The sequence below is a fragment of the Aethalodelphis obliquidens genome, unplaced genomic scaffold, assembly GCF_003676395.1.
Source record: "Aethalodelphis obliquidens isolate GAN/ISIS:26980383/991018 unplaced genomic scaffold, ASM367639v1 scaffold57, whole genome shotgun sequence".
In the NCBI taxonomy this organism is placed as follows: domain Eukaryota; kingdom Metazoa; phylum Chordata; class Mammalia; order Artiodactyla; family Delphinidae; genus Aethalodelphis; species Aethalodelphis obliquidens.
Genome location: NW_020838001.1, coordinates 6,166,993 through 6,179,672, shown reverse-complemented (window position 1 = coordinate 6,179,672; position 12,680 = coordinate 6,166,993). Strand labels below are relative to the sequence as shown.

Below are 12,680 nucleotides of genomic sequence, written 5' to 3'. Positions count from 1 at the left end.
TGGAAACATCAGTGTACGTTTTATAACTATACCTGAGTCTGTTAATTATACCTCCTTTATCCTTTAATTAGTTAATAAGTAAAATATTTTTGCCTGGGCTTCAGTCTGCTGTGAATGAAATGTATACATGTACAGACTGTGCGCACTATTTCATATGTATAAAATATACATGGCAGTATCAGAAAGTTTCAGGCCTTAGAGAATCTTACTCCCCCATAATCTCATATAATATCACTTCAAAGGATTTGTTATGAGTGCTTAGGTCACAACTGATGCTCACTAAAAAGATACGTTCTCTTTTTGAACACATGAACGTTAACTGAAATAACAGTTCCATCCATATTCATCACTAATTGCACGAATAAAATGCAGCCCTTCCCTCCACGAGCTCCCCAGCCTACGGATGTCTGCCCAGAGTCAGACAGGCTGGGGCCCGACGGGCTGCCGCGAGGGAGTGGAAGAACGCTCCGCACCCTGCTTGGCACTCGAGGCCCATTCAACACTTTGCAGCAGCTCCTGCCGTGGGGCCACGCCCAGCGCCCAGCGATGTTCTCCATGGCAACCAGGGCGGGGCAAAAGCCCCACCCCACCCCGCCGCGTTGCGACGGGCGTTTTGCGTCACTGCGGCGCGCCGGAAGTGACTGCTACAGTCGCTAGGCAGGCCGGAAGTTGCGGCTGTAGGGGTTTACTTTGGACTCTGACTCCCGGCTTGCGATGGGTTGCGACGGGGGAACAATCCCCAAGAGGCATGAACTGGTGAAGGGGCCGAAGAAGGTTGAGAAGGTCAGTGACATGGGTCCAGTGGGGCCCGGGGGTAGTGGGGCACACGGACGCCCCCAGGGGGCGAAAGGAGGTGGGAGGGGTAGCCAACGGTTTTCCACACGCAACTGTGCTCATTTATCCCTTTCAGAGAACTCAAGATTAACCACAGTATTAATAACGGGCCTCTATTGAGTGCGTGCTATTGCTATTCACCCGGCAGTGCGCATAATATGGGGTATCTCATGTAATTCTCAAAACAGCTCTGCGGGTACATACTGTCAGAAGACATGCAAATTGAGGCTCAGGAGGAGAAAGTTGTAAAGCTAGTAAGTGGCAGAACCAGGATTTGAAGTCTGTCTGCTGCTAGTAACAGTGATACAAATGGCTGCTGTTTGTTGAGTTTTGTACACACTAACTTCGTTTTCTCAGTGAAGTCTTCTCAAACCGTTACCTATGAGATCAGGTCCTCCTCTTTTTTTTTTTTTTCCTCTGCTGCGCTGCGAGGTATGTGGGATTTTAGTTCCCCGACCAGGGATCGAACCCGTTCCCCCTGCAGTGGAAGCGCGGAGCCCTAAGCACTAGACCGCGGGGGAAGTCCCCAGGTCCTCCTCTTTAAAACTACCTGACAACCATGTAGACTGCTTTCAGGTTGGTTAATGTTGATCTCAGAGGATGGTAAGCTCCTGGTGGCAGAGCCTGCACCTTTTACCCCCTCTACAACTAGCACAGCTCCTGGTGCAGTAGATGTAGTGGATAAATGAATGAGTGAATAATCCCTAATTCTCACCAGTAATTGAGCAAATTATGTATTATAATTTCCATGCTACTAACAGGGAAATTGAGTCAGTAGCGTGACCAAGATCATGCAACTGGTAGGTAATGAAGCCAGGATTCACATCCAGTTATTCAGGATTTCAAAGTTAGCACTAGTAATTACTTTTTAATAATAGAAGGTGTGTAAAGCACCTAATACAAGTGGCTGGCACATTGTGGATGGTCCATATGAGTCTCCATTCAGCAGCCAGAGAAGTCTTTTTTAAAGATAAACTCCACATATCAACTGTATTTAAACCACTCCAATGGCTTCCCATTGTATTCAGAAAAAGAATCCCACAAGACCCTGTGTGGTCAGACAGGGTCTGATGTAATTACCTCATCTTCTGCCCTTCTCCAGCCCTTTCATTCTGTTCCAGCTACACAGGCCTTGTTCCTCAACCTGGAGTATAATTTCCTCAACCTGATATGTTCTTCACTGAGATAGTCATATCATTTCGGTTTTGTTTTTTTTTTAACATCAATCAGTTCTTTACTCAAATGTTATCTCAGTCCACTGTAGCCAAAATACATCTCACTTCTGATCACTCTATCCTCTTCTGCTGCTTTATTTTTCTTTCTTTAAATAAAAATTATTTATTTATTTATTTTGGCTGCGCCGGGTCTTAGTTGCAGCATGTGGACTCTTAGTTGCGGCATGCATGCGGGATCTAGGTCCCTGACCAGGGATTGAACCCGGGCCCCCTGTGTGGGGAGCGTGGAGTCTTACCCACTGGACCACCAGGGAAGTCCCTACTTTTCTTTATAATGATTATCACTATATTTGTTCTTGTCTCTTTCCTATATGGACAGGGTCCTTGTATGTTTTATTTCTGTGACCCCTGTGATGTGTCTGCCACACAGTAGACACCCAACAAATATGTGGAATTTGAGAGTGAATGAACACGCAGGAGGATGGAGCGTACCCTCTAATCATACCAACATGTGCAGACATTAATGCTGGGTAGTTACCACTTGTGTGCGAGAGCTTTTACCCAAAGAGTATTCAGCTCAGTTTTGTTAACTTGTGCCCAGAGCTGAAGAAGTAGCTTAATGAAAGGTTTGGCAAAGAATAGGTGTCAGAAGGGGATAGAAAAGAAAAAGGGTGATCTGAAACAACTAGAGTGCCCAGGCAGGATGGAGTTTTATTATACTTATTCACTCAACAAATACTTATTAAGTGCTTACCGTATACACCATTCTAGGCCCTGAGGATGCAGCAGGAAACAGAGTCCAGCCCTTGTAGAGCTTACATTTTCAAATAGGTAAATAATAACATTTGTTGATCACTCATGTGGTATGTTGGGTCTGGCCCAAAACATTACTCAAATTTGATACCTTGCCCTGAAAAGAGTGACCCTAGAATAAATGTTTTCAGAAGTTTTGGGGGACCAATTTTTAAATTCCTGGGCAAGGAGTAATCTGGAAAGTAGATCCTAAACTTGCTGAACATGGCTTTTTATTTTTTTATTTTTTTAAATTGATTTTTTGTTAGCTGCGTTGGGTCTTCGTTGCTGCGCGCAGGCTTTCTCTAGTTGCGGTGAGTGGTGAGCAGGGGCTACTCTTTGTTGCGGTGCTCGGGCTTCTCATTCCGGTGGCTTCTCTAGATGCGGAGCACGGGCTCTAGGCGTGGGCTTCAGTAGTTGTGGCTCGCGTGCTCTAGAGCACAGGCTCAGTAGTTGTGGTGCACGGGCCTAGTTGCCCCGTGGCACGTGGGATCTTCCTGGACCAGGGATCGAACCTGTGTCTCCTGCATTGGCAGGCAGATTCTTAACGATTGTGCCACCAGTGAAGTCCCCTGCCTGGCTTTTTATCCTAGCTCCTTGGTCTGCTTGTGTGTTTGTGACCTTGACATGTAACTTAACTTCTTGGTATGTCAGTTTCCTCAACAACAAAGGTAAAAATCCTAACTCAGAAGGTTTTATGAGGGCTAAAAGACAAGTCACTGAAACTGCTTAGCACAGTGCCTGGCACACAGTAAACACTTAAGTAGTTGTTCCTGCAAAAATTAAGTTTAAGGGAATTTAAAATTTTTTCTTCCTGTTTTCTTTCAAATGTGCCATCCTGTTACATTATTCAGGTTTGACATTTTAGGAGGAGGAAAGAGTGGGACATGGAATATTAAATAGGAGAAAATATCATTTGAGGGCTCAGGAAGGTCTCAGACCTGGATCTTTATACTGTGGATAATGGCTTGATATGCCACATAGTGAGCAGTTGGCAAAAAACACGTCTGTTAAATTGCTGATTTTATAAAGAATTATACAGTCTGTGCTGAACTGTTTTTTAAAAAAAATGCCTATCTTCTCAATTCTTTGTCCTTAAATTCTGCTACAACTTTGGAGCCTTTCCCATTGTTAGGAATTAACCTATACTGCTTGTTTTTTCTGTATGGCCTTCCTAACTTACTGTTAAGATATAGATATTAATATGTAACTAGCATAAGCAATATAATGACTTGATGTGAACTGTTTCTTTGTACATGTCATGTATAGAGAGGCCTTTATTTGACGTAGTGTCGGTTACTTGTGACTTTTTAAATCCCAACTTCGTGTGTCACTATCTTTGATTTAAAACACAAAAATCGTGGGACTTCCCTGGTGGTGCAGTGGTTAAGACTCCGTGCTCCCAATGCAGGGATCCTGGGTTCAATCCCTGGTCAAGGAACTAGATGCCACATGCTTGCCACAGCTAAGAGTTCGCATGCTGCAACTAAGGAGCCCTCAAGCCACGACTAAGGAGCTGGTGAGCCACAACTAAGACCCGGCGCAACCAAATAAATAAATAAATAAATATTTTAAAAACAAACAAAAAAATTGTCACAGTGTGGTATTACTGAATAAGCCTTTATATGTGGAACTGTGGACCATGTGTCTTTCAGAGGTGAAAATTAATTGACAGGATTTTTTTTTCTTTTCTCAGGTTGACAAGAATGCTGAGCTAGTGGCCCAGTGGAACTATTGTACTCTAAGTCAAGAAATATTAAGACGACCAATAGTTGCCTGTGAACTTGGCAGGTGTGGTTCCTTTACTTAATGGAGACGAGTTTTTATTAAATGATCTTAAAAAGAATTTTAATGTATAAATGCTGTTCTTGATTCATCAAATGTGAATGATCTCCAGCAAATTTGTGAAGCCTGGGTTATCATTCCCTGTCTCAGAACATACTTCTGCACTTTTCTATTCAGTTTGGTTTATTTAATCCATGGGTTGAAAACTCAGGGGCCATTAGGAGTTAAGTTATAAAGATAAATGCATGAAGGACCCATGTGGGGTCAGTAGGGAATGGTGAGGACTGGGGGAAACTGGAGAGTTCGCATCCTGTCTAAAAGGTAGCTGCAGGAATTCCCTGGTGCTCCAGTGGTTAGGACTGACTCCACGCTCTCACTGCCAAGGGCCCAGGTTCAGTCCCTGGTTGGAGAACTAAGATCCCACAAGCTGTGCTGCACGGCCGACAAAAAAGGCAAATTAAGAGTAGCTGCTATTCAGTTCCAGCCTGTTGTTACAGTTCAAGATTGTAGACTGATTCCAGAACATCTGGGTTTTTTTTTTTCTTTTTTTCAGGGAAAGTTGAAAATGTGTACTTTTATATTAAACTTCCCAATTTAAAAAAAGCCTTGTTCAGGTCACATTCAGTCCTCAGACTGCCAGTTTGTAGCCCTTTATTTAAACTAGTTTCTTTCTTTGTATGCTTTGGAAATGGTTGATACAGGATTAAATTTACTTTTTTTTTAGGAGTGCAGGGCATTTCTATTATCAGACGTAAATGACTTTGGATTGTACTCAATTTAGTCTCCTTCCTTTGGGTGAAGGTTGATTATTGCCAGAATGTTTTGACTGATCTTTATTGTTGCAGACTTTACAACAAAGATGCCATCATTGAGTTTTTATTGGACAAGTCTTCTGAAAAGGCTCTTGGGAAGGCAGCCTCTCACATTAAAAGCATTAAGGTAAGACAGGTGATTCTGAAGTGCTCCGGCGCTTTCAGTGGTTAGGGTTTATTTTATAGAATTCATGTAAATTTTAGACTGAACTTGGAAATTTGGAATTCCAGTCCCGCCCAGCCACATAATAAAGGTGTGATTTGGGGCAGGTCACTTGAAGTTCAAACCAGAAGTCCTCACACCCGTACTTCCTGGATTATAAATCTGTTGTGAGTTCCTATGTGGGAAAGAACTTCAAAACTGTAGTACACAAGTTTCAAAACTTCGAAACTTGTATATTGTGCTGTATAGGTTTTGGGGGGCATTATTTTTATAGTTAAAACTCAGCCACTCGAATTTTGGTTTGGAAGACACTTTTATAGAATTAGAGATTTTTATAGGTGGATAACTATTCAATCATAGTGGTTACCTCCTGCTGATTAGAGGTTCTGAAAGTTCTTTCATAAAAGTGGAAAAACAAGCTTTTTAGTAAAGGAAGTTTGTTGAGAGGACAGAATCTTTCAAATCTGGTCAGTGGGAGAAAAACCAAAGTAGTGAAGAATTTGAGAACCACCAGGCTTGACAGGTGAAAACACTCGCTGTGTATGACAAGTGGAGGCCTCATGGCTAGTCAGTGGGGCGCTTAAACTAGGTCCAGAGCCCCTGACTCCCAGGCTAAGGCTTTGAGTTTTTTCCTCCTTCTGTTTCTTTTTAAAATTTTTTATTATTATAATAGGCTTTTTGTTTGAGTTCTCGGGGTAATTACAGAATATGTTTATTTCAGACAAATTAGTGATTCTGAGATGTAGCTGTTGGTAGTGCTGTAGAGGTAACCATGCTGACTGTTGCCATCGTTTCTTTGGGAAGAGAATTCATTTCTCAAAAACCCATAGTAGCATAATTATCTTATCTCAAAAATGCGATTATCACTGAAATTAACTTATACAAGTCTATACTTAAAACACAATATGTAATGTATGTGGTTGAACTTTTAACTTTAATGCAAAATTTTTTTTTCTAAGAAATCACAACTGTAAAGACAAAAGGATTCACATAAAACAATGCAAAGGTTATTATTACTGCAGTTAATAGTCCACAGATACTCTGAGCAGAGAACTTGATGAGCACACAAGCAGGAAGCCGACCCCGTGTGTGGTGGCTTTCCTTTCAAGGTGCTCAGCTGCTCTCTGGAGTGTTGAAATCAAATGGTGCGGTTAAATATGAAGAAATGCTTCAAATGCTAAAGTGGGGCTGTTAAGTCACTCCTTGTAAAACTGAATTTTGAAAACCGGAACAGCTGGATCTTGCAGTATGACAGTAATCTCCGGCTAATATTCTGCCTTGGACTCATTAGACCATGGCCTCACAGATTTACCGTCTATTTATCTGTTAAATAAACGTGGCTGGTCTGTAATATGAACAGCCTCAGTGAGGCTTCATCAGCCAGGGAAGAAAGTGTTCCTTTCTGGATGAAACTAATACAAAGCTTTCTTCTCTTAGTGGGGTAAATTTTCATGTCTGAAGTTACTTTGCCTTATATAGCAAAATGCTTGTAAAATAGAAATTAATTATTTGCTAGACAGTGCATTTAAAAAATTTTGTTTTCTATCACAACTTATGGTTTAATTTTATATCCATGTTAATTGATGTTAAAGGAAAGTAGAAAAAGAGGTTTGAATGGGAAGGGACTAGAATAATAATTAAGGCCAAAGATGATCCATTTGTCAAAGGAACTCTTAAAATATTCATGTTTTTTTCACAGAATGTGACAGAACTGAGGCTTTCTGATAACCCCGCCTGGGAAGGAGATAAAGGAAACACTAAAGGTGACAAACACGATGACCTCCAGCGGGCACGTTTCATCTGCCCTGTTGTGGGCTTGGAGATGAATGGCCGACACAGGTCAGTAATGGGCGTGGGCAGATGCTGTGGAGTCTGGGTGAGTAATCCCAGTGCTGTTAGGATCTGTGCCGAAGCTTAATAATCACACGGATTTCTTTAAGGTGCCTTTTGGTTTGGGTGGCGCACAAGGCCATGTTCATTCCCTACCAGGCACCTGTAACGTGGCCTCTTTGTTGTCTGCAGCTTTCTGTTCTTGAGGTCAGGAGAACGTAAAGTAAAGAGGGAGTTGAAACATTTGTCTTGTGACACTTAAGAGACTTGAGTTGAGTTCTTTGGTCTTCTCCTACGGGAAAGAAAGTAAAGGACAGATATTTCCCATCAAACAAATGCCATTCCCTTAACAATTGCTTAAAACTCTGCAGTGGAACGGTCTTACAGAACGTGTGGTTGATCGGTCAGTGAAAGGCCCGGTTGATGATGATAACTTGCTTTGAATTTGTAGCTAACAGAGCCTCTGGCTAGAGCACCAGAAATCTTAAGCTTGAGATTTATATTGCAAATGTAAGTAAGTAAGTATATTTCCCCCTTAAAAAATACGAATGTCGAGTGGATTAGTAGGTGCCTTTTTATAGGATGTCTCACTTTGCCAAAGCTTTAAACTTCTTTCCCACCATTTAGAAATATCTTTAATAGCTGGTAGTCCAGACTAAATTTCACAAGAGGAATATTCTGGGGAATGAGATTCATGTACCTAACCTTGTCCTACGTGTGTGTATGTGTGTGTGTGTGTGTGTGTGTGTGTGTGTGTACGTACACATTATTTTGAGGTGAAAGTCATAACATTCACAATCTTTTTAAAGGGTATGTTTCAGTGGCATTTAGTACATTCTCAGTGTTGTGCAACCATCACCTCCATCTAGTTCTGGAACATTTTCAGCACCCCAAAGTAAAAACCCCCTACCCATTAAGCAGTCCCTCCCCATGCCCCCTCCCCCCAGCCCCTAGTAGCAAACAGTCTGCTTTCTGTCCAGTGGATTTACCTATTCTGAATATTTCATATAAAATAGAATCACACAATACGAGACCTTTTGTATCTGGCTTCCCACTTCTTTTTAAGAAAACCATGGTTCACCCCCAAAAGAGGAACTTAGCAGAAACAGACCCAACTCTGGCATCTTGAGCAGGGGTTACCTGTAGCCTGTTGCTCCAGTTGTGGCTTCCCCCAGTTTTTCCCTTTCATTTGCTGGTTAATCTCTTCTCCTTTTTCTCTTCTCGGTTAATTGAGCTTTGCCTGTTTTGGCTTTGCCCTCTTCCTGTTAATAGGGCCTCCACACTCAAAAATTGATTTGGGGGTTAGTTTGTATATTTAATAACGTTTGTATAATAAAGATTTAAGTGTATAGAAAAATAGAAATAGGTTATTGGTATAATAAAAACATTTAGCCTTTGTTTAAAGAAAAACCAGTTCCTAAGTCACTAATACTTAGTAAGCATTCATAAAGCAGGTTTTTTTTTAAGTCCTAAACAACATTTAATGAATATTAGTACAATGTTATTAATTTGGTTTTCATTAGAGCAATCTGCATCTGCTATAATCCCTAGGATTAAAAGTTTCTATGGAGAAATTAGAGAAAGTTTCTATGCTGAAAAGTTTGGGGAAAGTTTCTATGGTGGCATTTTTTAGAGGAACATAAGTAAATGTGAGGGGCTTCCCTGGTGGTTCAGTGGCTAAGGCTCCACGCTCCCGATGCAGGGGGCCCGGGTTTGATCCCTGGTCGGGGAACTAGATCCCACATGCTGCACTGAAGAGTTCACATGCCGCAGCGAAGATCCCACATGCTGCAACTAAGACCCAGCACAGCCAAATAAAAAAATAAATAAAGAAGTAAATTAAAAAGAAGTAAATTGTGAAAGTGCTTTTTGCACCTTTGCCCCATCCTAGCCTCCAGTGACAGCACTGTTAGCTGTTCGGTGTCTAACGCCCCCTACAGACCTCTGCAACCCCAACACACAACACACTTCCCTGCACCTCTGCAAGAGAGACACAAATAGACATGTATGCTTCCCACTGGCATGGAATCATATTACACATATTTTGTAACCTTATTTTTTTCTACTTCTCTGTCTAATTTAAACATTTTCTTGGCCATACATACAGATTTCCTTATTCTTTTTTTTTTTTATATTTATTTGGTTGCATCGGGTCTTAGTTGTGGCAGGCAGGCTCCTTAGTTGCAACTCGCCGGCTCCTTAGTTGTGGCAGACAGGGTCCTCAGTTGTGGCCCGCGGGCTCCCCAGCTGTGACACACGAACTCCTACTTGCAGCATCATGTGGGATCCAATTCCCGGACCAGGGATCGAACCCAGGGCCCCTGCCGTGGGAGTGTGGAGTCTTAACCACTGTGCCACCAGGGAAGTCCCACCTTATTCTTTTTAATAGCTGTGTAAGAGTTCATATTTATTTAACCAGTCCTCTGTTGATAGGCATTAGGTGGCTTCCTCTTCTTCCTTGCTGTACTACACAACTTCATAAATACATACTTGTGCATGTGCACACTTGTGGGCATGTTTCTGTAGGAGAAAGTCTGCAGAGTGATGCTTTACCTGATACTACTGCCAATTGTCCTGAAATGTTGTAGCCACCCAGAAACACGTGCCTGTTTCCTCAGACAGTTTCCAACTGGATACCTTCAGACCCTTTCATTATTGCCTGATAGGTAAAACACTGTATGTCCTTGTTTGAAATGCATTTCTGTAATTAAAAGTAGGGGTTAAGCATCTCTTATGTGTTTTGGCCGTTTATATTTCTCTTCTCAACTGCATGTTAACGCCCTTTACCCATTTTTCTATATTGTGTACTGTTGCTTTTATAGACCTCTTTGAATATTCATAAACTCTGAACCTCATATGTGTTTAAAATATTTTCTCCCTGAGTTCCTATTCTGTCTTTTGACTTTTTATGGTGTTTTTTAAAAAATGCCTTTATTTATTTTTATTGATAGAGTCTTTTTTCCAAAGGATTATTGCAAGGGGGTAGGAGTGGAACTTTGGCCTATGTTTGTGGTTTTAATTTCAGCACACAAATTTCTCCTCTCTCTGAAAAGTAGAGCTTTTCCTAAGTGACTAAGAAAACTTTCCTAAGCTGAAATGGCGTAAATCGAAGAAGCAGTTACCCTTAAGACACATCTTGCTAGCAGATGCACAAAATAAATAGGGATAAAGCACAGATGGTCACAGACACAGTTCAAAGCTATGGCAGCTTGACACTGAGATGCTGAATGTAGTTCCTCTAGAAGGAGCTTGGGGTGCGGGCTGCCTGTATAACAGCTCACTGCAAAACAAATGCTGAATGCCATTTTTTAGTTCTTGCCATTTTTCATAAAAGCAGAAATCCACTTTGGATTTCTTTCCGTTAGAGAAAATAGATACTAATGTAGGTCTTTCGTAAAAATGAAGTGGCGTAAGGCAGACTTTCAGAAAGCGGGGTGTGTGTGTGTGTGTGTGTGTGTGTGTGTGTGTGTGTGTGTGTGTGTGTTTTAAGTACTTTATTTATTTAGGACACACTGATTTTTTTTTTTAATGGAATCAAATATAACCATTTTTTTCTTTGAGGTTCTTGGCCTTTGTGTAAACGAAACAAATGTTAATTGATAAATGTGGGTAATGATTTTTGAATTGTTATTTAAGTCATTCTCCACGTTGGATTATTTCTCCAGGTTTTGTTTCCTGCGGTGCTGTGGTTGCGTGTTTTCTGAACGAGCCCTGAAGGAGATAAAAGCAGAGGTCTGTCACACGGTGAGTTGTTAACATACATCATTTGTTCCTTCCCAGTAGCTGAAGAAATCAGATGGTTTGGGGTCCCCCCTCCATGTGTCATTTCAGCATCTTTCAATTCTTTCTGAAACATGAATCTAATTAGTTGCTTCTCTGCTTAAAACCTTTCTACTCCCATCCTTGCTGGAAGTAGAGACTCAGACCGCCTCTTGTGATGTGTCCCTGCCCTCCTGTCCTCTCCTGTGCCTTTGTCCCCTCCACCGTGACCTGCCAGCGGGAGGGGTCCTGCTCCCTGAACCTTAGTTCCAGAGCCATTGCTTCCTGTGTGAACCTTGCTGCTGTCTCCTTCCCTGCTCCCTGGGCACCTTATTATCCCACTTTGGCCTAATCACAGTGTAATTGCTAGTTAGGTGGTGCTTTCCCTACTGGACCATGAGGGTTTCTTCTTCTAACTCTTTTTTTTTTTTTTTTTTAAAGACTTTATATTTTTTTTGAGCAGCTTTGGGTGCACAGCAAAATTAAGAGGAAAGTAAGGGGTTTCCCCTGTACCCTCTACCCTCACACGTGCCTCCCCCATTATCAGCATCCCCCCCCAGAGCGGTGTACTTGTTCCAGTTAGTGAGCCTACGTTGACACCCCATCATCACCCACATCCCCTTTACATTAGGGTTCACTCGTGGTGCTGTACATTCTGTGGGTTTGGACAAGTATATAATGACGTGTATCCACCATTATAGCCTCACGTGGTGTATCTTCGCTGCCCTCGTGATCCCCTGTGCTCCGCCTGTGAGTGTTTGAGAGCGAGGGCAAAGCTCGTCCATCCTTCACCCCGCCAGCCTTGTTCTCCCCAGGGCAGGTCGCACGTCCTCAGTAGACGCTCTGGGGAGTGAGTGAACCCATCACGTGAGGGCGCGCCTGCTCAGCTCACGTGAGGGCAGTGCTGAGGGCTTTGCCCTCACGGGGTTGCTGCTGCAGCCTGGGACATCTGTGTCTGGGTGTTCCGCCGGTCCGTGGGGAGCCTGGCATTTACTTTAATGTCATGGATACCAACAACTCCTGGCTGCATTTTCACCCACATTAATTCTGCTTGGATTTCCTTAGGCCTCCCAGTACTGTTTCTCCCTGTTGTGAATTATTCTTTGATCCAGTAGCTATCGTGGAACAGCTGCCATGGGCAGTACTGTCCTAGGCACGTGGGGTGGCGTACATTGTAGATAAGATTGATCCAGTCCCTGCCTTCATGGAACCCACATTCCAGTTGGAGAGAGAGACACTCAGGTAACCGAGCAAGGCAGTACCGCTTGTGACAGCTGCCAGGAAGGAAGCGCAGAGGGTGAGGTGCCGGAGGGCGAGAGGCCCCCTCAGCGGTGGTCGGCGGGGGCGCCTCTGGGGCTTTGAGCTAAGACCCGAGGGTGAACGGCAGCCAGCCAAGCGAGGTCTGAGCCGAAGCTCAGAAGTGGCAGAGGACTTCACTAGTTGAAGGAGCAGAGAGTGCGGTGGATGGTGGGGACAGGAGAGAAGTAGATGAGGTTGAGGGTGAGGCAGGGGCCACCTTCTGTAGGGCCC

General features: G+C 42.9%; 1 protein-coding gene across 2 annotated transcripts in view; it reads left to right on the top strand.

The window, feature by feature from the left end:
- Window positions 1–607: 607 nt before the first annotated feature.
- RTF2 (replication termination factor 2) overlaps window positions 608–12,680 on the top strand; it is a 40,404-nt gene continuing 28,331 nt past the window's right edge. Inside the window, exons 1-5 of one of the 2 annotated variants that reach the window (XM_027086939.1) lie at window positions 608–783; window positions 4,498–4,592; window positions 5,432–5,525; window positions 7,261–7,400; window positions 11,057–11,135. In XM_027086939.1, coding sequence (XP_026942740.1) covers window positions 715–783; window positions 4,498–4,592; window positions 5,432–5,525; window positions 7,261–7,400; window positions 11,057–11,135 — 477 coding nt within the window. In that variant the 5' untranslated portion in view covers window positions 608–714. The remainder of the gene's footprint in view (window positions 784–4,497; window positions 4,593–5,431; window positions 5,526–7,260; window positions 7,401–11,056; window positions 11,136–12,680) is intronic. The other variant, XM_027086940.1, reaches the window with a different exon arrangement.